This window comes from Cimex lectularius, unplaced genomic scaffold (assembly GCF_000648675.2).
Source record: "Cimex lectularius strain Harlan isolate CLEC.00 unplaced genomic scaffold, Clec_2.1 scaffold67, whole genome shotgun sequence".
NCBI lineage: Eukaryota > Metazoa > Arthropoda > Insecta > Hemiptera > Cimicidae > Cimex > Cimex lectularius.
In genome coordinates, this window is record NW_019392738.1 from 1,032,057 (window position 1) to 1,053,898 (window position 21,842).

The 21,842-nt window shown below is 33.6% G+C and overlaps 2 protein-coding genes across 2 annotated transcripts; one reads left to right on the forward strand and one right to left on the reverse strand.

Annotated features, from left to right (window-relative positions):
* The first annotated feature begins 3,781 nt into the window (after positions 1 to 3,781).
* On the forward strand, positions 3,782 to 17,354 carry LOC106667134 (DNA-directed RNA polymerase I subunit RPA2). Its single transcript, XM_014394864.2, has 22 exons — positions 3,782 to 3,983; positions 4,057 to 4,191; positions 7,909 to 8,103; positions 8,168 to 8,407; positions 8,475 to 8,647; positions 8,707 to 8,856; positions 8,935 to 9,097; positions 9,158 to 9,245; positions 9,330 to 9,443; positions 10,345 to 10,547; positions 10,606 to 10,815; positions 10,878 to 11,075; positions 11,135 to 11,242; positions 11,308 to 11,484; positions 11,548 to 11,649; positions 11,713 to 11,825; positions 11,887 to 12,028; positions 12,087 to 12,243; positions 16,340 to 16,465; positions 16,531 to 16,658; positions 16,739 to 16,903; positions 16,966 to 17,354. The coding sequence occupies exons 1-22, from the start codon at positions 3,912 to 3,914 to the stop codon at positions 17,179 to 17,181; spliced, it is 3,375 nt and encodes a 1,124-aa protein (XP_014250350.1). The 5' UTR covers positions 3,782 to 3,911; the 3' UTR covers positions 17,182 to 17,354.
* A 1,145-nt stretch (positions 17,355 to 18,499) lies between these two features.
* LOC106668821 (cytochrome c) lies at positions 18,500 to 21,831 on the reverse strand. Its single transcript, XM_014397955.2, has 4 exons — positions 21,722 to 21,831; positions 21,298 to 21,363; positions 21,068 to 21,209; positions 18,500 to 18,896 (listed from the first exon to the last, which is right to left on the reverse strand). Exons 2-4 carry the CDS (start codon positions 21,334 to 21,336, stop codon positions 18,751 to 18,753), a joined length of 327 nt encoding a protein of 108 aa, XP_014253441.1. The 5' UTR covers positions 21,337 to 21,363; positions 21,722 to 21,831; the 3' UTR covers positions 18,500 to 18,750.
* Positions 21,832 to 21,842: the final 11 nt, after the last annotated feature.

Below are 21,842 nucleotides of genomic sequence, written 5' to 3' on the forward strand. Positions count from 1 at the left end.
ATGATACCATTTTACAAATTGTCAACATCACATAAACCAGAAAATAAATTTTTATTTTGAGTTATGCATTTTTGCAGTTTGCTTTTCTTCAATAGTCAGGTTTTTGGTTTCAATTAGTTACAAAGCTAAAATATGTATGAATTATGTTATTTTGGGTTACATTAACAATTTACCATTTTTAAACAATTTACAATTCTAATGTTTTATAACTTGTGAATGTAATTTGTAACATATTAATGAAAAAACTGTATTGCATTTCATATTTAAACAATTATTTTTGATCGGATGATTTTTTCTTGAGGTCTGCAGTCGTTTCTGATCATTTTTATTGTCAAAAATCAAAATGATCAGAAATGGCATATATTCACTGATATTGAATGTGATTCTGGTTTGATGGTAGTGCTTTTTTTCCCCGAGTTTATTAATTTAATAAATTTAATTTCCTTCAACTAATTCCAGATCAGCTTAAGCTAGAAGAATACACTTCCAAAGGCGAGATTACGGAAGAAGGCCTAAGAAGAATTAAAATATCTATAAAAAAGGGAAAAAGAAAGGCAACAAAAATGAAAAGTTCATATAATATAGATTGTAATGTTCAATTGATTGTAAATAAAAGGGGTGTTTGTGGTGTGTTAAGGTGTTACACTGTAAGGTAAAAGGTTTTGGGTTCGAATGCAAAGCAGCTGGAAAAAAGCCAGATGCACTCACTTTTTTAACACTGAACAATAAAGTTAAGTTAAAGTTTAAAAAAGTTGTAAATAAACAGATCCTAAGGCTGAAATTACATAAAAAGAAAGCTTTGCGACAGCTTTAATTTGTACCCTCTGTTGCGCCATATAGTGAAGTATTCATTATCATATTTAGTGATCTTGATATATCTTCAATCTTATTTCTGTGAACTTTAATACCTTAAGGAAATCATTTATCATTAGACTACTTAAAAAAGGTGATATTATCCACCCTTGAAACTTTTATTTGGGGTTTTTACCTTAGCTTTTCTGATGTTTTGAATTCCAGCTATTTATTGATTAGATGTGAGATTAAGAAATCATGATATAGTGATTTTTAAGTTTTCCGTATTATTTTTGTGAGGTTCAATCTCAACCTTCAATCTGTTGATTTTGGACTGTAATGTTCCAAAATGAGATCGGTAGAAGCAGCAGCCATCAATTTTTTGAACCAAAATTTTCTTAAATACTTGTAATTGTAAATCAGGTCTACTTTTATAGGATTACAGACCAAATCCACCAGTGAAAATGGCAAAATGTCTAATTTAAGATCCAATGAAATCTCTATTTAAATACTGCTATGTTTTGATGTTAGCATATTAGCCTCCAAATGAACCAAACTTTTAGAATAAAAATGAAGCGACACAAGAAAACTATAAATGGCAAAAGATAATATTATAAATATTAGATAAATAAATGAATTATTATATTGAAATGGGAATATACTTTAATCTATTGGTTCATTTCAAGGAATAAAACAAAGTTTCAGCCATTTATAGCCATTTACACTGTTGGTTTTATACTGCAATCTTACAAAAAGAGATTCATAGTAACAAGTACCAATTTTTTAAAATCCAAAATTTTCTCAAGAGCTTGTAATTTCAAGTAGTCTCCTTTTATAAGATTACAGCTCAAAACCATCACTGAAGATGACAAAATCTCTTTTTAAGTAGTGTTAAGTTTCAATGTTAGCTCATTAGCCTCAAAATGAGCCAAACTTTTAGAATAAAAATGAAGTGATACAAGAAAACAATAAACAACAAAATATAATATTATAAATGTTACATAAATAATTTTGGCATTAAAACTTACATATAAATTTAAGATATTCGTTCATTTCAAGCATCAAAACATAAAGTTTCAGCGTTTCGCCATTTTCACTGCTGGTTTTAGGCTGCAATCTTATAAAAGGAGTTTGGGAATGGCATCAGCTCTCAATTTTTTAGAACCAAAATTTTCTTAGTAGCTTGTAATTTCAAGTCGTTTCCTTTTATAAGATTCCAGCTCAAAACCATCACTGAAGATGGCAAAATATAAATTTTAAGACCCAACAAAATCTCTATACTGCCGTGTTTCAGAATTAGCATATTAGCCTCAAAATGAGCCAAACTTTTAGAATAATAATGAAGCGACACAAGAAAACTATAAATTGCAAGAGATAATATTATAAATGTCATTTCAAGTATTAAAACATAACCCTTCAGGATTTTGCCATCTTCACTGTTGGTTATGGGCTGCAATCTTATTAAAGGAGATTGGGAATGACATCAGCTCTCAAGTTTTTAGAACAAAAATTTTCTTAAGTGCTTGTAATTTCAAGTCATCCCGTTTTATATGATGACAGCTCAAAACCATCACTGAAGACAGCAAAACGTCAAATTTAAGACTCAAGAAAATCTCTTTTTAGGTACTACTATGTTTCAGTGTTTGCCTATTAGCCTCAAAATGAACCAATCAGCCATACTTCTAGAATTAAAATGAAGTGATACAAGAAAACTATAAACAGGAAAATATAATATTATAAATGTTAGATAAATCAATGAATATTATATTGAAAATGACATATAATTGGTTCATTTTAAGTATTAGTCTTCAATGAAGAACAGTGTTCATTCATCATGAGACGGCACAAAAAGTTTAGTTTTTCTTAGCTTTCCTGGTGCTTTGAGTTTCAATTATGACCTTTTTCGCACGTAATCTGCATTGCATTTGATTTTTTTGAATCTGCAATACTTTTTGGAATAATCCATTATATTTCGTGGTCCGATTGACTAAATACTTCTTTTTCTTGAAATTTTGAAAGATAGGTTTAGATGGGAAATTGGTGTCCGAGTGGATCGAAGTCATGATAGTTCAAGTGGTAGAGTAGCGGCGTATTGAGCCGAAGGTCGTGGGTTCGAATCCCATTCGTGACACTAACTTTTTCATTTCAACCAATCCCTTACATAAAGTTTAATTAATGAAGTTTGAAATAATATTGGAAATGTGTGGTGTTTAGTGACCGTTAGTAAATGATTAGTCGGAGATCATGAGATGTGGTCTGGAATTGACTCTCAACAAGCCCCACAGGAATGACACAATTATGCAGAAAACAATTACTTTGAACCCTGAAGATGATCTCAATAAAGATAAAGACGAACTTTGGCACGATAAAGAAAATGTTTTTCTAAAACCTACGTCACACCAGACCGCATCTCATGATCTTTGAATAAATATATAAAATATTTTCATTGTCCTTTTTAAAAAGCTAGTTCCTACCTTTTCAAAAAGTAAAGAAAAGTTTAACTTTAACTTTTTTTTAACTTTTAAAAAGTTTAACTTACTGTGAGTAGGAACTATCTTTTTAAAAAGGATTGAATATCGCACTTACTCCACCATTCATCATTTCTATATTTTCATGATGTGTAAAATGTCTGCAGGCTACTAAAAGTAGCTGATTGTTTGTGTACATCTCATGATTTATTTTTTTTAAAAGTAATAATATTGTTATTATATAAAATAAAAATTTTCAGGAGGAAGTCAAGAGAACGTAAAATTCAAATTCGACCGCCACACTTCGATCTATCAATCGACTTTGTAGAATTGTTGTCAAAAAAGCGATAACTTTTTCAACAAAGAGGAATGAAAGTTTAAAAACAATCTTTCCAATCATGGTTTTCACAATAAATATACGTTTAAATTAATCCTTGACTTTAATTAACACGGATTTTAAAAAAAATTTAAATATACAAAGTTTTAATGATAAATGAGACCATCGATTACCTGAAAGGCTGAAAGGACCTAAGGTTACTGTTATGTTGTGCTGCCCATGTGGGTACATTGTCAAAAGAAGTCAGATCCTGGAATTTGTATGTTTTTTATTAAAGGGTTTGTTTTATTATTTTTTATTTTTATCGATTGACAATGCCTGAAAGCACATCACTGAGGAATCTGACTTCTCGTAATTATGGGAAGCCACCTGCTAAACAGAACGAGGTGAATATTACAAGTTTTGATAATTGTTGTGGAATTGTCAATTATTTTTAATATTTTAAATTTTTCTCTTCAGTTTCTGCAGTCTTTGGGTGCTCCTCATGTCGATTCGTTCAACTACCTGCTGGACGAGGGGTTGGACCTGATCTGCAAAGATTTGACGCCTGTCGAGATCGAAGTGAACAACTCGACTGTCCGGTTGAACATCACTGTAAGTAATAAGAAAAGCTTTATTTTTCTTTAAATTTATAATATTAGCTCACACTCAGTTGCAAAATTATATGTCGCTGAGTTTTTCTATTGATGCGTTACATTCGTAGTATTGAACGGAGAAAAAACAACACATTTTCTGTATATTATACCTTCAAAGGCAAAAAAAACACACATGTTTGGGTTCCTAGTCATGTCGGCATTTCTGGAAATGAAAAAGCTGATCAACAGGCAAGGAATGCTGCAAACCATCCACGAAGAACAGATCAATTTCCTCTCCGCCCAGATGATATAGTCGTTTATGTTAAAAACATTATCAAATGAAAATGGGCGACAAGATGTCTGTAGAGATAGTATGGAATAAATTAAGCCAGTTGTATATAAATGGTCAATTGAGGAACTTGAGAGAAAAGAACTTGTGATTCTCTCTAGATTGCTGATCTACCTACTCACCCAAATACCATCATTACCGCAATTTTGTCCTCTAACTTGAATCCTACCCAAGCTACCTCTAATATCCAAGAACACCTTGAGCTCATCGAAGGTTGGTGCAAAAAGTGGAGGACAAGGTTAAATGGAGAAAAGTGCATCCAATGTACGTTCACTTTGAAAAAACAGACTTGCCCTCCACTATACATCAACAATGAAGAGATACCGACTTCCACTCAAGTCAAATACCTAGGACTATACCTTGACAGCAGACGTGGAATCCCCACACAAGACTTAAAAGACAACAACTCAACAGAAGACTTGGACAATTACGCAGACTACTAGGACCAAAATCCGGGTTAACCATCAGCACTGAACTGACCTTATACAAGACTTTACTGCGACCACTTTGGACATACGGTGTGGAACTGTGGGGTTCCGCCAAACCATCCAATATCCAGCGTATCCAGTCCTTCCAATCAAAAGTCCTCAGACAAATCGTCAAAGCTCCTTTTTACGTCTCTAACCTCACTATCCACAAAGACCTCAACGTTCCTTTTGTCCACGAACTGATCCATTTCCGATTCCAAAAATTTCATACCAACCTATCGATCCCTCCTAACCCTACCGCTAGAGCCCTCTCCACATATTCCCATCCCGAGAATCCACCACGTCCGAGACCTCCTTGCCCCTTAATCTATTAAAATGAGTACCAGCACTGGCTGGCTTCTCATGGCATGTGTCCTCCGGGTGCAGCGCTGGCATCAATGTTAGTGCTGTAACCCAGCGGTAGACAATATACATTGAGATCACATTTGTATTATGTACAAGTATGTATAGGCTACAAATAAATAAATGAAAAAAAAAAAGATTGCGAATAGGATATATCAGGCTAATCCATAATAGGCTTTTAATAGGCAACAACCTTCCAACTTGTCCTCCATGTATGCAAAGTGGAGAACGTATCATTCTGACAGTAAAACATATTTTGGTCGACTGTCACACTTTGCAACCATTTAGGCAAAGGCTCAACCTTTTGAGTGATTTACAGGAGTTACTGGGTCCCCATTGTTCCTTTTGAAGAGCATTTTTCAGCTTTCTCAAATTTGTTGGAATTTATGATGAGATTTAGGTCTTTTCCCAAATTGTTATATCATTGGATGTTTGCCTGCTAATGTTTGAATGAGAGTTGTGCAAGATTTCTTTTTTTTTCAGAAATTTTTGAGGCTGCCGCAGCGGAAAAGTGAAATGGAAGAAAATACAAATTGCGGGCTAATAAACTGCAAAGCTCAAAATTGCAATAAGAAAAATACCTTCCAAAAAAAAAAAAAATTGTGTTTTGTTTCTTATTATTGTTATGTAGAATTATCTACTATTATTATTTATCATATTTGAATGGAAGAATAAAAGGATAAGGATGAGCCTATACTCATGCTGAGACTGTTGCTAGTCTGACTCCATTATTATTATTAGCCATACAAGCCTATGGGAAATGTTTAAATTATGGAAAAATTCAGAATTCTAATTTAAAAAAAATAAATAAATAAATTTTATATGTAATTTAAAATGGGATTTTTGCATACATTTGGCCTTCCAAATTAAGAATTTTAAAAGGATAAATTAAGGCTTGGATGGCAGTAGGATAAATTAGTTTATGAGTGAATATTTGGAGTCAGAGCTTTATAGCACTCAGAAGGGATATAGCTAAACTAAGATAGAAGGTTTGGGATGTTAGGGCGTGAAATGACCTTAGGCGTTAAAACGCCCTTAAAAATTAATAATAATAATAATAACTAGGTATAAATATTAATAGTTGAGTTAAAACATAAACACAACATTAATAACTTGATTATTCGAAAATTGTGAGATGCGGTCTGGTGTGATGTAGGTTTCAGAAAAACATTTTCTTTATTGTGCCAACGTTTCGATCTTTATTGAGATCATCTTCAGGGCCTGGGTTTTACAAACATTGTTTAAATTTAACAAATACATGTAGGATGTGGAAAGAAAGTGAATTAAATGCAAAAAAAATTTTTTTTTATGTGTGGTGATTAGTGACCAGTGTGTTTGTTTTCTGCGTAATTGTGCCATTCTTGCGTATTGTGTTGAGTGCCAGTGAGATATTGCTGTTTTATTGATTTTGAAGGGGTGGGGAAGGAAATCAGTATAGAAAAGACATTTTTGTATAAGGAGTCGGCTTCTTTGAGGTGAAAAGAGCCAACGAAGGGAAAAAACGTTGGTAATGGTTCGGTCAGATTATCCTTTCAGGATTATATTGACAGGGATAAATAGGAAAAGGAAAGCTAAATTGTTGAAAAATTACACTATGTGAAAAAAGTTTGATGTGTGGAATGTGATGTGATGATATATGTATGTTATCTGTATTGAATTTGATTAATGATATTGGCGTAGCTGCGATTGAGTTTACATGTCTGTTCTGTAATTGATGCTGTGTTTATCTCTGTTGATGTAAACCATTTCTAAAAAGTTATGTTTATGTTTGTTTTATTCTGTGTGTAATATTTTTTGATTGTTGAAGTTGAAATTGTGTTTGTGTTCAAAATGGTGGGTAGCAAGTGCTGTAGGATTTTGCTTAGGTTTTTTGCAATCATAGATATGTTTCTTTACTCCCTTATTCTTATACTCCTTGTACAAAAATGTCTTTTCTAAACCAACTTTCTTCCCCACCGCTTCAAAATCCAATGTATATAAACATAAAACAGCAATATCTCATTCTCAACATGATAAGAAACACAATTATGCAGAAAACAAACACTTTGAGTGAGTAGAAATACTTTGATTGAATATAAAAAAATATTTTTTGCATTGTATATATTCACTTTTTTCCACATCCTACATGTATTTGTTAAATTTAAACATTGTTTGTAAATTGTTGTCTGAAGGCCTTCTACATTTTTTTTTTGCCTGGCGTTTGACCAAAAAGCAGCAATGTGTCAGTCATTATGGTCTAACCTCAAACGGGAGAGACTTCAGATCTTCGGTGTGCCATTGCTCAGTTGTACTCTTAACACACCAGACCTCTCGGTTGAATCGGCGCATTGACGCAGCCAACAGTGCCAAGACAAGACATGCCTCGACTGTTTTAGACCTATCCTTATACATGAGGTGACAACTGGTGAACCCAGATCTGAATTCTAGGAATGCAGCTCAGTAGACCTGGCTAGTACCACAAGATGTTAATTGTTCTCTATTAACATATAGATATGATTCATATAAGTTCGACATATTTATTTTTCATTGTAATAGCTTTCGTTTGTTCTTTGTACAGGAAATTCAACTTCTTCCACCGACAGTACCGCCAAATTTGATCGGTGTGAGCAAGCAAGAAGTATGGCCTACCGAGTGTCGCCAGAGTGCGTCGACTTACAAAGGAAGATTGATCATTAAAGTCAGTTGGTATGTCGATGGCGTGCAGATGCCTCCGATTTGCAAAGAACTAGGAATGATCCCTATAATGATCAAGGTCTGTAATTAAAACAGTGTGACATCTTTATTTAACTAAACAATTTTTTTATTTTTTTTATTAGTCCAAGGCATGTTATTTAAACAATTTGACTCCCGAAGAGTTAATAGAACATGGAGAACATACAAATGAATGGGGTGGCTATTTTATTGTAAAGGGACTTGAAAAATTGATCAGGATGCTTTTAATGACTAGGCGTAATTATCCCATTGCTGTAAAAAGGCCTTCTTGGAAACAAAGAGGAGATCAATTTTCAGATCTTGGTGTTCTGATGAGAAGTGTAGCTGATGATCAGACGTCAGTCGTGAGTATGCTGATTAAAAAATTAAAAAATACTCATAATCGAAACTCATCTTAAACACAATTTTCAGAATAATGTACTTCATTTTGTTACTGATGGATCTGCCAAACTTATGTTTAGTTATAAAAAAGTGTTGTACTATTCACCTTTAATGCTTATTGCTAAATGTCTTGTTGAAAGGTCTGATTTAGCGATTTATAAACAATTTATGGAAGGTTTTGAGGATGACCAGTATATGAAAGGGTAATGTCATATTGTAAATTGTACATAATCATTATCATGCGAATAAACATTTATTTTAGATGCATCCAAAGCATGCTTAGAAAGTTACACAAAGAAGGAATACATTCGAGCGAAGATGCAAGAATGTACGTTGGAAAGACGTTTAGAGTCAAGCTGATAGATGTACCTCAATCGTTAAGTGACGATGACTTCTGTACTTTTATAATAAAGTGAGTTTTAGAAAAATTCAATCCACCTCGTTGAAGGAAAATAAAAAATAAGGCGTTTTAACACTTGAAACATTTTAGTCGCAGCATTTTCCCCCATCTGAATGACAATGTCGACAAATGGAATTGTCTCGTTATGATGACACAAAAACTTTTCAGTGTTGTGCGAGAGAAAAGTATTATAGAAGGAGTCGATGCGGTTATGATGCAGGAAGTCTTGTTAGGCGGTCATCTCTACCTCCAAGTAAATAACATTACAAATAGCACAATGGTAGAAATGTAACCGTTAAATTTAAAATTCCAGATCATAAAAGACAAACTGCAAGGTTGGTTGACAGGTTTGAAACTGAACATTTTGAAAAAGGCATCGTCAAATTTGACTTTGAATGAAGGTAATTTAATATTGACAGTTCATAACTACGAGTAAAAAACAAAAATATTTTGTACTATTTTTTTCTTTTTTAAATAATTTCTAGCTGAAATGACTAATATAATAAATAAAAATGGAGGAGTAGAGAGCACCATTGAAAACTTTTTAAGAACCGGAAATGTCAGTAGTTCCTCAGGGCTAGGCTTAACTCAGGATAAAGGTTTGTGCACATATAGAACAAAAAAAATTACATTTAAAATAATGATGATAATAATTAAAAATGGCAAAAAGGAGGGAAAACTCATAAGGTGGGGTTGAGATAGGAAGTTGATGTCCGAGTGGATCGAGGTCACGATAGCTCAAGTGGTAGAGCAGAGGCGTATCTAGCCGAAAATCGTGGGTTCGAATCCCGCTCGTGCCATTAACTTTTTTTCATCAACTAAAAACCTTAATTAATTGTAATGTATTAATTGATCAAGCGGACCACGAAATTAGTGAATTTAATGATTTAAAATAATAAAATTAATACACAATAACAATCAACAAAATTATAAACAAAACAAAACCACAAAAACAGAGACTAAATAGAACTACTTCACATAGATCACACAGACCCAACAATGAAGATGGCAAAATCCTGAATCACATCTGACAGACCAACCCAGCGAGGATAGGCAGACCAAAATGATCATTAATGATCACATTACAGGTTCATCACTCTTTAGGAAACCTAAAGAATTCTTGCAATCTCAAAAATATTATATGTTATATTTTGTAACAAACTAAGATAATGCTGACAGTCGCACCCTACCCCTCACTACTTTAAAGAAGACTTGACTACACATAAATCATACAGACCCAACTATGAAGATGACAAAATGTTAAAATGAGTATCATAGACAACCCAGTGAGGATAGGCAGACAAAAATGATCATTAACGACCAAATTACAGGTTTGAGACCCTGCAGATCACCCAGGGAATTCTTACTATCTCAAAAAGCCCCAAAGTTTTGTAATAGAGATAATACCAAGAAGATACACTCAGAACCTTATAAAAGAGACTTGACATCATATAAATCACACAGACCCAATCTCAAAACTTCCTAAACTTTTGTTTTTAGGTTTGGTGATAATTGCTGAAAACATTAACCGAATGCGTTACATGTCACATTTTAAAGCTGTGCACAGGGGTGCTTTTTTTAGCTCGATGAGGACGACTGATGTCAGACAGTTGTTGCCAGATGCGTGGGGGTTTATATGCCCCGTACACACGCCTGACGGAGCACCTTGCGGCTTGCTGAACCATTTAACTAAAGATTGTCAGGTGTGCAATTCGAAACTTTAAATAATCACGATTTCACCGGATATTTTTTTTTAATTAGATCAGCAACAGGGCAAACCGGACGCTTGTATCTAAACTTCCAGAAGTCTTGGCCAGCCTCGGCATGCAACCGTATTCAGGCATTAGAATGGTCTCGGCGAAACACTGTTATATCACTATGCTCGATGGTAGGGTGATCGGTTACGTTCCGCACAGCATTGCTGGTAGATTGGTGAACAAACTAAGAATCCAGAAAATCAAAGGTGATAAGGTAGGATTCGAGTTTATTTAAAAAAATAAACCTGGACAAATGAATTAATTATTTATTTACAGGTTCCTTCTACTTTAGAAATCGTTCTTGTAAGAACTAATAAAACAAAAGGACAATTCCCTGGTTTGTTCCTTTTTACAAATGAAGCTAGGATGATGCGTCCTGTTTTAAACTTAGCTGTCAAACAAATCGAGCTGATCGGAACTTTCGAGCAAGTTTATCTTGATATTTGTATTACACCAGAAGAAGCGATTAAAGGGGTGAGTGTTTTATTATATTCTTATATCCTTAAAAATTGATACGTTTTTAAATATTTTAGATGACAACACATCAAGAATTGTCTAAAATTACATTCTTGAGCAACTTGGCATGCCTGATACCCATGCCGGATTGCAACCAAAGTCCGCGTAATATGTATCAATGTCAGGTAGGCTTTTATAATTGTTTAATTAATACTAAAAATACTAATTTTTTAAAAATTGTATGCATCAGATGGGGAAACAAACGATGGGTACACCTTGTCATAATTGGCATCTTCAGTCTGAAACAAAACTGTATCGTCTTCAGACACCTGCAACACCATTGTTCCGTCCCAGGCATTATGACACTATAGAACTAGACGATTTTCCTATGGGAACAAATGCTATTGTAGCTGTTATTTCCTATACAGTAATATCAATTAAAAACTTTTATTTTTGTTTTATTTTTTTATTGACTTTTCTATACTGTTAGGGTTATGACATGGAGGATGCTATGATAATAAATAAATGTTCCATAGAAAGAGGATTCGCACATGCTTCAATAATAAAGACTGAAATAATAGAATTGAAATCTGTAAGTTTTAAAATTAATGTTGCCTTTCCTTGTTTTAAATTGTATTTTTTTTTTTTTCAAAAGACAAAATCATATTTTGGATTGGATCCTGGTAGGCCACACTTAAGAAGTAGCTTAGGAGAAGACGGCCTTCCATTCCCAGGAGCAGTTTTGACTCTAAATCAGGCCCTCTACTGGTTAGTAAAATTACCGATTTCGTTTTTAATAATCTTTAATTTATAGATTGCTTAATTTTAGCTGTTACGACTACGACAAGTCTGCGTTTATAACCGGGGATTATAAAGGTAAAGAGGGAGTCGTAGTCGAAAATGTAAAACTTTGCAGTTCATTTCTCGGCTCAAAAATACCCGCTACTGCTATAATTACGCTGAGACTGACTGTAAGTCATTTTATTCTTTAATAATTACAAACTATTATAATTGTACATTCGTTTTTAGAGAAATCCGAATGTTGGTGATAAATTTGCGAGTCGAGCTGGTCAAAAAGGTATCTGCAGTCAAAGATGGCCTGCAGAAGATTTGCCCTTTACAGAATCAGGACTCGTCCCCGATATTGTATTCAACCCTCATGGTTTCCCATCTCGTATGACAATAGGTAATTTACATAGGATAAATTAAAAAAATTGTCTGAATTACGGTTATTAAATTTTTACATTACGGTCCAACGGTCAAACCTTCCTGACTGAATACTTTTCCATAGATTTTGTTTTTCTTTTTTAACCGTATAAATATAACAAATAGACTAAATAAACATTTTGAGCAACATGATATTCTAAAAAGCTGGGCACACATTAGTTCGGTGGGGTGGAGAATTGGAATTGTGAAGGTCCGCACACTATGTAGGAACCACTCTAGGCCGCATTGGTCGAATTTCCTCCCTCCATCTCACTAGCACTGCGGTTTAGTGTTGATTTTGCTTTGCAGGAGACCCCTGTGACAATAATTGTACTCATAATAAATAGTAGCGACGAGGAAATCATTATTTTGGCCATGGTTGCAGAGTTGGAAGAGGGGGAAGAAAGGCAGAAATAAAAACGAAAAACATGGGTACTTGAAATAAACACCAAACACCTTACATTTGGAGAATATCACCATTATTTTATAGAAATGATCGTTTTTTAACTTGTCTTGAAACAATGCTACTGCTATTCCAAAAAGCAGAGTAAACAAAGCTACATGTTTGTCTTTACAAATATGGCATCTGAGGGCAACTGAACATACCGAAATTCATCAATTTCCGTGCACACTAGGCCAATAGGGTGGTGCAGCGTGGCGCGGCCCTGGCTTCCAGAAGTCTGGCAACTTCTCCAGCGCAGCTCTGCCTGCTGCCCCACCTTAAGACTGTAAACTAAATAAAAACGAGTCTGTTGTTATAAAATAATGAAGCATAATTATTTTTGTGATTATCTGCTTTGGAAATACATTTTTGTCCAGTGGATTGTAAGGGTTTTAAGAACATCATCATAACATGATGAGGATTGTGCCAATGGCTTACACAGACCTCCACCCTGCATTGCCTAGTGCCCTCCTAGTGCTTTTTTTTTAAGGACCCAAAGAATCGAAAATTGCAGGCTATTGGGCGGAAGGTCAAAGCATGCCTGGCAAACCTGCAAATGTCTCGACTAGTGTTGTGCTGTCAAATGGTGTGGGGCCCGCCTGGCACACACTTTACCTACACAGGGATCTACTCAAAAGAGGTTTGACATTTGCGGTTTTCATTATTCATGTAGGAAATAATGAGGAAAGTTTTGACCTTTTTGAAAGTCCGATTTCTTTATTCGCGGGAAAAAAACAAAATTTATTCTTATTATTCTTTAAAAAAAAATGGATTGGAGGCTCAAATTGATTCTAAGAAAACTTTTGCCTGTTTTCAACGTACTGTTCCTTCTTTCTTCTCAGTTTGTTTTATTCTCTCGTTGAAATTGTGTCGCAAAATGCCTCGTCCTGCCTTTTGCCTTGGAAAAAAACAAAAAAAAAAGTCCTGACTCTTGGTGAAAGAATAAAATTTTTGGACATGTTACATTTTTATGCAGGCCAAAGCTTTTCTTCAAAACAGCTCAGGGAAATTTTTACCTTGAGGGACCAACTTAACCCCCACATCAACAAAAATCTATAGTATAAAGGCGGTAATTTTACCAAAAGAGATTGCTCTAATATTATTCGGATCCGAACTAATAAGCATATGTGGTTTAAACCTAAAAAAAATCTCCCAAAGACAGATTGACCTCTGCGAAACTTGTAATGTGGTTGATGACCTGGAACAAGTCATAATGAGCTGTTCAAGTTTTGCAAAAGAACGAGGAAATTTATTTAATGCATTATTTCAAATGCAGTAAATTGAAAAGCCATTTAATTATAAATTGTTATTATACTCATAAAATCTTGAAATTTATAGAGCAATCTTAAGTTTTATTTATAAATGTAATAACCAGAAAAATGTAAGTAATTACATCCTCACAGTGTAACAGTTTCACCTGGTGTGGTTGGGTTGGGGTTAGGAAGGATATGGAGGATATGAGGATACAAAAGAAAAGTTGACTAATAGCAAAAGCTACGGTCAAATGGGGGAGGAAAGAAAAAAAAGGATCAACTTATTAAAAAAGAATGGATTTCGACCCATCTTTAAATCGAAGTTTTAATTTTAAAAGGAATGTTGAGCTTCAAATCCTTATGTGGAAATGCTTAAAGCGGCATTTGGTGAAATCAAACTATTAATAGTTTTTTTTGCATATCAAAAAATACAATGAAAACATGTTAACACATGTCTTCTATTACGTTTATTTTGAATAAACGGTTTTTTAGTTCTAAATCGTATCTCAATTTTTGGCATCATGGAATGTAAACCCTCCTTATAGCATAGGAAAATAGACTCAACATTCACGGATTTAACATTCACGCAAATTCACTATTTTTCGTAGTCCGCTTGACCAATTAATATCATTCAATTAATTAAGGTTTTAAGTTGAGATTAAAAGTCAGTGTCACGAGCGGGATTCAAACCCACGACCTTCAGCTAGATATGCCGCTACTCTACTACCACTTGAGCTATCATGACTTTGATTCCCTCGGGCACTGACTTCCCATCTCAACCGCACCTTTTGAATTTTCCCTCCTTTTTGCCATTTTTCAAATGTAATCTATTTGATTCTCGGTGACAAGTGAAATGGCCATGGAGAGCTTTAGTGAAGTATACTTCATTTTAATTCATTAAATTCACTATTTTTCATGGTCCGCTTGACCAATTAATATCATTCAATTAATTAAGCTTTTAAGTTGAGATAAAAATAATTAAATAATTGGTCAAGCGGACCACAAAAAATAGTGAATTTAATGAATTAAAATGAAGTATACTTCACTAAAGCTCTCTGTGGCCATTTCCCTTGTCACCGAGAATCAAATAGATTACACGACATTTGAAAAATGGCAAAAAGGAGGGAAAATTCAAAAGGTGGGGTTGAGATGGGAAGTTAGTGCACGAGGGGATCGAAGTCACAATAGCTCAAGCGGTAGAGTAGCAGTGTATCAAGCCAAAGGTCGTGGATTCGAATCCTGCTCGTGACACTGACTTTTTTATCTCAACTTAAAACCTTAATTAATTGAATTCACGCAAATGTTAAGGGATTGCTTATATTGTTTATTAGTGCAATAAATCAAAAAGTACTAATACTGTTCCTGCTATATTACCACATGGAAAAAGAACGAAAAACAGTTTGATATGGGTTCACCCGATTGTGGGAAAAAATAACTTCAATAATTTGTACTTGCAATTGTGGAATTATTAAGATAAAAAAGGTAGAAAAAAAAAAATCAGAAAATTTCAAAAGGTAGAAAGCAAGATTGGATAGACTCTCGATATAATGGCATAGCTGATGAAGACTCTCACTGGACATAGGTCCAACATGAAATATCTTCATAGAATTAGAGTGCATCGCCGGTGTTTGCAGCAATCAGGTTCAGGACTTGGATCATTTCTCATTCCCTGAGCAGGCTGCAAAAAGAGCAAATCTGATACGACACCTGCTGAATGGGATCGGACTGGCTGTATACTCGAATAAACCTCCTCAGCTAAAACAATATAACAGTGTTTAAACAATTCACTAAAAATTGTAACTTGTAATTGTAGCGGGAAATGAAGATATATAATATAATTAATTAATAAATATAAAATATGATTTAAAAGTTAATAATGTAAAGTATCTATATGACATGTAATACAACAATGGTTCATGTAGAAAATGAATAAATACAAGATAAAAAAAATCCTAAAACAGATGGTTTACACGTTGGACGCTAAACAGATACATGTGGCAAGGCTGGTGGAATACTACCCAACCGTTCCAGGAAAAATGCTTTCAAAACCAACTCAGGGGGTCGTCTCGTCAGTCGTCCAACTGGGTTTCAAAACCACCAGGCAGTACGCACTGCACTGTCTGTCGTCCCACTCTCAAGAAAGAAATGTCCCACCAACTCAGTTTTCCTCTCGATAAACGGTTCAGTTAAAATCGCTAAGTCTGTCATAGGCCTTACTAACACACTGCAAGGAGTCATTTCCAAAAAAGACCAAATCTTCAGTGTCTATGATCTGAGTACGATGAGTCTTTTGACACATGCCGGTTATATAATCGACAAAGGCTTAAAAGTATAATATTCTATTCTACCATTTCATGTTTTTATTTCTTTTTTTGTTTCAGCCATGATGATTGAATGCATGGCAGGAAAATCAGCTTCTGTCCATGGGCTCGTTCACGATGCGACGCCTTTTGAATTTTCCGAGGATGATACTGCAATTGATTATTTCGGTAGACTTCTTCAAGAAGGTGAATTTTTAAAAAATATAAAATCCCTTTTATTTTTTTATTTATTTATTTTTTTTTTTCTCCAGGAGGGTATAATTACCATGGTACTGAAAGAATGTACAGTGGTATTAATGGTACTGAAATCCAGGCTGATATATTTTTTGGCGTTGTTCATTACCAAAGGCTCAGGCATATGGTATCAGATAAATGGCAGGTGATTATAATTTTAAACAAATTAAAAGTACTTCAAGTTTAAGATGCATTAAAGTTTAATGTTTTGATGTTTTTATTTAGGTACGAAGCACAGGCCCGATTGATATTTTGACCCACCAGCCTGTCAAAGGACGAAAAAGGGGAGGTGGTGTGAGATTCGGCGAAATGGAAAGAGATTCGTTGATTTCGCACGGTGCCGCGTTTTTACTTCAGGACCGTCTGTTCCACTGCTCGGACAAATCTGTGGTATAATAAAAATAAACTTGTTTAAAATTAACAAGGAATGTTAATTTTTTGACGATTTTCAGGCGCTCATCTGTCGAACCTGTGGCACGATTGTCGGACCGGTTTTATCGATCAATTCAAATAACAATGATGCGGTGCAAAACCATGTGGTCAAGTGCAGGATATGTGAAGGAAAAGGAAGAATAGAAAAAATCGATATTCCTTACATATTCAGATATCTTTTAGTTCAGTTAGCTTCTGTTAATATCAAAGTGAAAATGCAAATTGACGGCCAATAATGTGAAAATTGTAATTTTATTGTAGAAATCGTATCATGTCTTATTTTTATACAAACATTCTTAAATGTTATAATTCGGCCATAAACTTCATTTCTCCTGTTTCAGAAAATTTAGGGCTATTTTAAAAATTTAATAGCCAATTGATCAAATATTTGGAAATATTTTTGGTTTTATTGTTAGAATTTTATTTAACAAATAAATCCTCATTATGAACTGTATCATTCTTTAGTTTATTTAAAAAACTCAGACGCGGATTTGACATTGCAATCATTGCTGTAAGGCACATGTTCCAGGTTCGAATCCAGCGGCCTTGCATTCCAACTCGACATATTTTCAAATGGGTTTTTAATTAACTTAAATAATTAATAGGAAATTAATACATGGTCGTAGGAACCACAACTGCTGTCATCCGCAAAGGATGAGTTTTTGTTTTTCAAAAGGACTATTTTACTACATTCCAAAAATTTTGATGTATTGTGGAATGATTGTTAAAAATAGGAACGCAAAGTAGTCCAGATTGATGGTCAGTAAATATATGTACTTAAAAATTAAATCTTAGTCATCAATTTTATTAGCCCTTTGTTAATTTTTATGAGCTAACAACCAAAGTTGCTATCAAGTTCATCTGTTTTTTGTTCATTTCAAGAAAGTAAAGTTCCTGTATTATTTCATTAAATTTAATCAACCGCTTAAGGCAGGGGTGCTCAAACTTGAACTGCTGGCGATCTACCTCAATATTTTTAGACTACTTACGATCGACTNTTTTTCTTCTCGAGATCTACTCAAAAAGCACTCGCGATCGACTGGTCGATCGCGATCGACCGTTTGAGCACCCCTGGCTTAAGGCATAAAATATTTTTTAACAAATTTTTTTAGAAAAAGGCAAAAGAAATAATTGTTTTATATAGAAACATTTATCTTTTTAAATGGAAAATAATTTTAAAAAACACTTCAAACTCTGATTCAAAAATTCACTTAAATAAAAATCCATATAAAAAAAATTCAAATTATTATTTTTTTAATTAATTAATACTGAAATTAATAGAAAAGTGTTTGACCATGCAGATTTCAGATGTTATTAAATTTCATATCAATCTTATCTAATTTTTAAGCATTGGGAAAAATTAATAATGACCCACTATCGGTTGAGTTAACTCCCAAGATGTGCTAATATTGGTTTAAAAATACCTTGGATCATGCCCAAAACGATTGTCTTGCCAACGCTCCGAGATTCGAGTGTGCTTAAAGTAGAAAATTAGATTTTTTTTAGTATCAAACCTTTTAGTAAAGAGGAAAACAAAATAAATACAGACAAAAATTTGTTTCTAGCATTTGTAATTATTACAAATGATAACAATATTGCATTTACATTAAATTAATATGGTTTTTTGACAGTTTCACTGTTAAGTTATATACACACAGAAAGGAAATTAACAACAATAATACTTTAATTTCTCTTTTCAATTTGTACATAATTAAAACATCGTAAATACGCGGATTTGAGTCTTTCACCTCTACGGAATCCAACAATTCTTTCAATTTCGTTTCACTACTAAACCACACCTGAACCTACTTTGTTGCCTGTTCGAGGTAAGCGATGAGATCAGCTCGTTCTTGTGGCTTCTTAATGCCGGCGAAGACCATTTTCGTACCGGGAATATATTTCTTGGGGTTTTCCAGGTAGACGAAAAGAGTGTCTTTACTCCATGTAATACCTGGGGAAAAAATAAAATTAACATCTTTAAAACTCTGAAAGATATTAAACAAATTATTTTTAAGGTCAAAATGTTAAAACGGTAATAATTAACACTCCCATTGTGTAATCTTGAGGTGCATTTTTTTATTTTAAATAATTAAAAGATGAAATGATAAAGATAATAAATTATGAGATAATCAAGAAAATTTGTTATCTATGACATGAGCAGATTACTCATCTACCTTTCTGACTTGCTGACCTTGTCCTCATATTAAATATTACAAAACCTACTTAATTTCAGTAATGAATAAAAATTTGAAATAAGCTTTTTACAAAACCTGGGGAAAAAAATATTAGGAGAGAGAAAGAGGAAAAAAAAGGGTTGACGTATATGCACCAGTCGGGATTATGCATGACCCTTCTTTCTGTACGTCATCTTTGAGACATGATTAAGCTTTGTGATTATGTTATCTTAACGAAATTAGGATCAGCAGACAATTTTTGAATTATGTAATATTACAGTAAAATATTTTTTCCAACAGACATTTATATTATTTTAAAATTTGATATAGCTTTAGGGGGTGAAAATTTTTAACAACTTCTTAATAAACTATACTCTAAAAAACTTGTATTATTACAAAAATAATTAAAAAAAAAAATTAGTGAAGTAACAAAACAGGAAAATTGCTCATAAAACAAAATTTGTGATGAAATGTTTCACACAAATTAAATAATTTGATCGGGATGAAACACAAAATATTCACAATGTGGTAGACTAAATAAAATCAAAAATTGCTTTAATTCGAAGTTCAGCCGTTTTATAAGCTATCTTTTTTCAAATATTTGTCTAGATTTCGTGCAACCATGATTACGATTCTTTTAAATTCCTCAGGTGTTCAGTTTCTTCACCAATTCTTTATTACTGATATAATTTTTCTAGTCCACCGAGTCTTAACAAATATGTCCAAGAATCAACACAGAACACAGTGAAAATATAAAGAACCTATAGAAAATTGAAGGTCATTGAAAGCTTCATACAGCAGAAAAATATGCAATATGGATATTCATTAAATGAAAGATAAATATTGAAATGAAGCCTGAATCTTCATGAAATGAATCTATGGGAAAAATATGTTCAACTTCATTTTATATATACATATAAATAAAATGTGTAAAATGTAAATGTACACTAAAATTTAATAGGAATCTTCATTAAATTGAGGGTTTTGTACGGTGAAAGTATATACAATGGGCCTTCCATGAAATAAATCATTCATAAAATGAAAGTACAAGACAAATACTTGTACACAATGGATCTTCATGATATAAAGGAGTTTTAAGTAAAAGTAAAATTATCCATTCAATTGGGAATTTATGCAATAAGGATTTTTAAAGAAAAATACCATCAATGCAAAATGCATTTTTTTAAATTACATTATTTGATGTTTCACTATTCAAGATGTAAAAATATTAATGCGATGAGTTATTAGGTCAATTATTACAGCTGAAATATATGCTGTATAAGCCACCATTATTAGTTTTACATATTTCACTGGAAAAACTAAATAAATTAGTGAAACATGATATAAATAAATTACACTTGAAGTGAGTTTCAACAAATAAGACACACTATAAAATAAATTTTAGCACCGTCTCAATATAAAATTAGCAAGTGTTGAGTGAGGGCAGATGGTGGAATATTGAGTACCCCATCAACCACCAATCAGGTTGGTGAGTGGGCAAGTGAATGGGTTTGGATGGGGAGACCCTATAAAATGTTTACTACTACAATAAAATCAATTTTTAGCGTGGTCGGTGCAGGCTGGCATTTCATTTTTCACAGCCCAAGAGAAAAATTCGAAAAAAAAATCATGCATGACTGCCTGCATATCAGCCGGGACACTGGTTAGAATATTTCGGCTCCTATGAATATTATTAGCCTCACTGTGAATTTTAAGTTCTAAATTACTGAAAATTTGTAATTTTACAATGCTTGCTTTATTAATATAATATAAGACGGTCTGGTTTGGGTTTAAAATTGCTTTACAGATCACGGTATGATTTCAAGGTCACAGGCCAAAAAAAATTCACCGGGCGTGTTCTCATATTCTTTGTGAACAGTGTTAGTACAAAATTATGAAATGAGACAGTTTAATTTTAAATTTTGTAGAAGCGAGGGCAAGATCTCACCTTTGGTGACATTGGCGTCCGAGTAGGAGAAGCCAGGAGCTTGGCCGGTTTTCCTGCCGATGAGGCCGCTCAAGTTAGGGCCGACTTTGTGTTTCCCACCTTTCTCGACGGTGTGGCACTGGGCGCACTTTTGTACGAACACCTACAACGAATTAAAAAGGAAATTGAAAAAAATAAATAAATCATAAAGATGATGCAATGAAAAGCCATGTGGTCTGTAATAAAATTACCTTCTTTCCTTTTTCGACATCTCCTGCTGGCATGCTCATTTTGATAGTTCTGTCTGTCTGACCTGCCTGTAAAATTTAAAATGGAAAATAATACAAAAAAAGAGGTGAAATTTTTGAATATTTATCTAAATTAGTTTTACACTAAGGCTGATTGAAACGACCTTGAAAAAATAGTAAAGCCTTAAAATGGAAAATAGTTTATCAGGCTTTCAGTGAAATACGGGCTTTCAGAGAGATTGGGGGAGGAAAAAAATCTTTCGGTTATTTAACAAGAATCGGCTTTTTGCAAATTTTTGACCTATTTTTTTTGCACAAGTGCAATATTTTCTTCCGTGCGAAAATTTTTGCAAAAAATTATTTTCGAATAAAAGACCATAAAAAAAATGTTTTTAAAGGTTAAAATTTTGATCAATTTTGGGCTTACTTCGGTGAGAAATTATGCCGCGGTTGGACCCGTTGAACGACCCGGTCGAGCTCCACTGAGAAAAGGGTCTCCGATTTTCTCGGGTCAGAAATCGATGAAAGGAGCGCTGGTGTCTGGATCT

Excerpts from the sequence above, each read along its gene's own strand:
- LOC106667134 (XM_014394864.2), top strand. The coding sequence starts at position 3,912 with ATGCCTGAAAGCACATCACTGAGGAATCTGACTTCTCGTAATTATGGG. Across the intron at positions 4,192-7,908 it reads CTGTCCGGTTGAACATCACT|GAAATTCAACTTCTTCCACC; the intron begins GTAAGTAATAAG and ends TTCTTTGTACAG. Across the intron at positions 11,826-11,886 it reads CTAAATCAGGCCCTCTACTG|CTGTTACGACTACGACAAGT; the intron begins GTTAGTAAAATT and ends GCTTAATTTTAG.
- LOC106668821 (XM_014397955.2), bottom strand. The coding sequence starts at position 21,336 with ATGAGCATGCCAGCAGGAGATGTCGAAAAAGGAAAGAAG. Across the intron at positions 21,210-21,297 it reads ATGTCGAAAAAGGAAAGAAG|GTGTTCGTACAAAAGTGCGC; the intron begins GTAATTTTATTA and ends AATTCGTTGTAG. Across the intron at positions 18,897-21,067 it reads GGACGCCAATGTCACCAAAG|GTATTACATGGAGTAAAGAC; the intron begins GTGAGATCTTGC and ends TTTTTTCCCCAG.